General features: G+C 52.2%; 1 protein-coding gene across 2 annotated transcripts in view; it reads right to left on the minus strand.

Annotated features, from left to right (window-relative positions):
- Positions 1–703: 703 nt before the first annotated feature.
- The window catches only part of PINLYP (phospholipase A2 inhibitor and LY6/PLAUR domain containing), a 12590-nt gene continuing 11643 nt past the window's right edge, over positions 704–1650 (minus strand). For both annotated transcript variants that reach the window (XM_011963122.1, XM_011963121.1), the window contains 3 exons: positions 1452–1604; positions 1106–1246; positions 704–941 (listed from right to left, as the gene is read on the minus strand). In XM_011963122.1, the coding sequence (XP_011818512.1) occupies positions 796–941; positions 1106–1246; positions 1452–1604 (440 nt within the window). In that variant the 3' untranslated portion in view covers positions 704–795. The remainder of the gene's footprint in view (positions 942–1105; positions 1247–1451; positions 1605–1650) is intronic.

Below are 1650 nucleotides of genomic sequence, written 5' to 3' on the forward strand. Positions count from 1 at the left end.
AGAGATGATCATGGACTCTGAAGTATACCAGACTTGGGTTCAAATCAAGGTTCTGATCCTCCCTAGTTGTTTGACCGAAGGCAAATGACACCCACAATCTATGCCTCAGTTTGTTCATCTGTAGAGTGGGGATAATAATATCAACCTCACAGAGTTGTTATGGTCATGAAATGAGGTATAGCATGGAAAACACAGCACAGGGACCTGGCAAAGAGTAATTCCTTCATAAAAGGCAGGGCCGCCTGGTATGGTGACTCATACCTTGTCCTCCCAGCACTTTGGGAGGCCAAGGATCGCTTGAGCCCAGGAGTTCAAGACCAGCCTAGGAAACGTAGTGAAACCCTGTTGCTACAAAAAAAAAAAAAATTAGCAGGGTGTGGTGGTGCACGCTTGTAGTCCCAGCTACTAGGGAGACTGAGGTGGGAGAATCACCGAGCATGGTGGTGCATGCCTGTAGTCCCAGCTACTAGGGAGGCTGAGGTGGGAGAATCACTTGAGCCCGGGAGGTTGAGGCCGCAGTGAGCTTTGAATGTACCACTGAACTCCAGCCTGGGTGACAGAGTAAGACCCTGTCTGAAAAAAAAAAAAAAAAGAAAGAAGGCAGGGCCTTCTCTCTCCCTCAAAAGGAGGGGATTTGAAATGAGGATTGAGACCCCCTATTTCCTGCATTCTATCTCCTCAAGATACATCACACCACAAGGACTCAAGCTCGCTCTATTAACTTCTTTATAGGCACACGGGGAGTTACAGGCTGAGGACAAATGGGGACTTCATACCACGTATATCTTCCTCGGTTCAGATAGCTTTCCAGGGGGAGTGAGTGCACTCTGTATGGTGGAGGAAGAGGACATGGGTGTCTGTGGGCAGTTCGGCACCAGGCTTGGCGAAGCACATACTCTCTGTAGCACAGCCCCGCATGGCAAATCTGGGTTTGAAGATACCTGAAACAGAGATTTCAGACCGGAATCAGGGACCTCAGCCCCTTCTTCCTCATAATCCCAGAACACGTCCTCACCCACTTCTCTGGAACCCTCTCCTCCCATGGAACCTAGAAGTTTGGGCCTCTAGTTCTGTTTCCTTCTCGAGAGATCCAGGCACCACTCACCAGCCTGCACGTGTCCAGATAAGGAGACGCAGTGGTTTTCCTGACCAGTACAGCGGGTCATGGGCCCCATGCATTTGTCCCTGAAGGTCGCAGTGCAGGCAGGGCACATCAGGCCATTCTCAGTACGATCGGTCAAGGGAACTGAGGATGAGGATGAAGTGTAAGGTGAATGAGGGATGTTTAAACCGTCCCCCCAACCTCCCAACAACCCCGGGGAACACCAGGGTTGCTAACAGACACTGCATTTTGCAGGTAAGGAAACAGGCTCAGAGCCGGCAAGTGGCTACAGCAAAGGTCAGTGGAGAGCCAGAGCACACACCACACACCACACACCACGGGCTCTCACCGGACAAAAAGGCACTGTTGCAGCCGTCGCTCTGGCAGCAGAAGGATCTGGTTACCATGTAGTCCTTGGGGCCCATGGTGGTGGATACAACGCCGGAGTAGCAGTCCTGGGACCTGATGCAGCCCTTATAGGTGTGCACCCACTCCTTGCCCTCTGTGGGATGGGGACAGGCGGTACGGTGCTGGCTCACCACTCCCTG

Source organism: Colobus angolensis, unplaced genomic scaffold, assembly GCF_000951035.1.
Source record: "Colobus angolensis palliatus isolate OR3802 unplaced genomic scaffold, Cang.pa_1.0 Scaffold60, whole genome shotgun sequence".
In the NCBI taxonomy this organism is placed as follows: Eukaryota; Metazoa; Chordata; class Mammalia; order Primates; family Cercopithecidae; genus Colobus; species Colobus angolensis.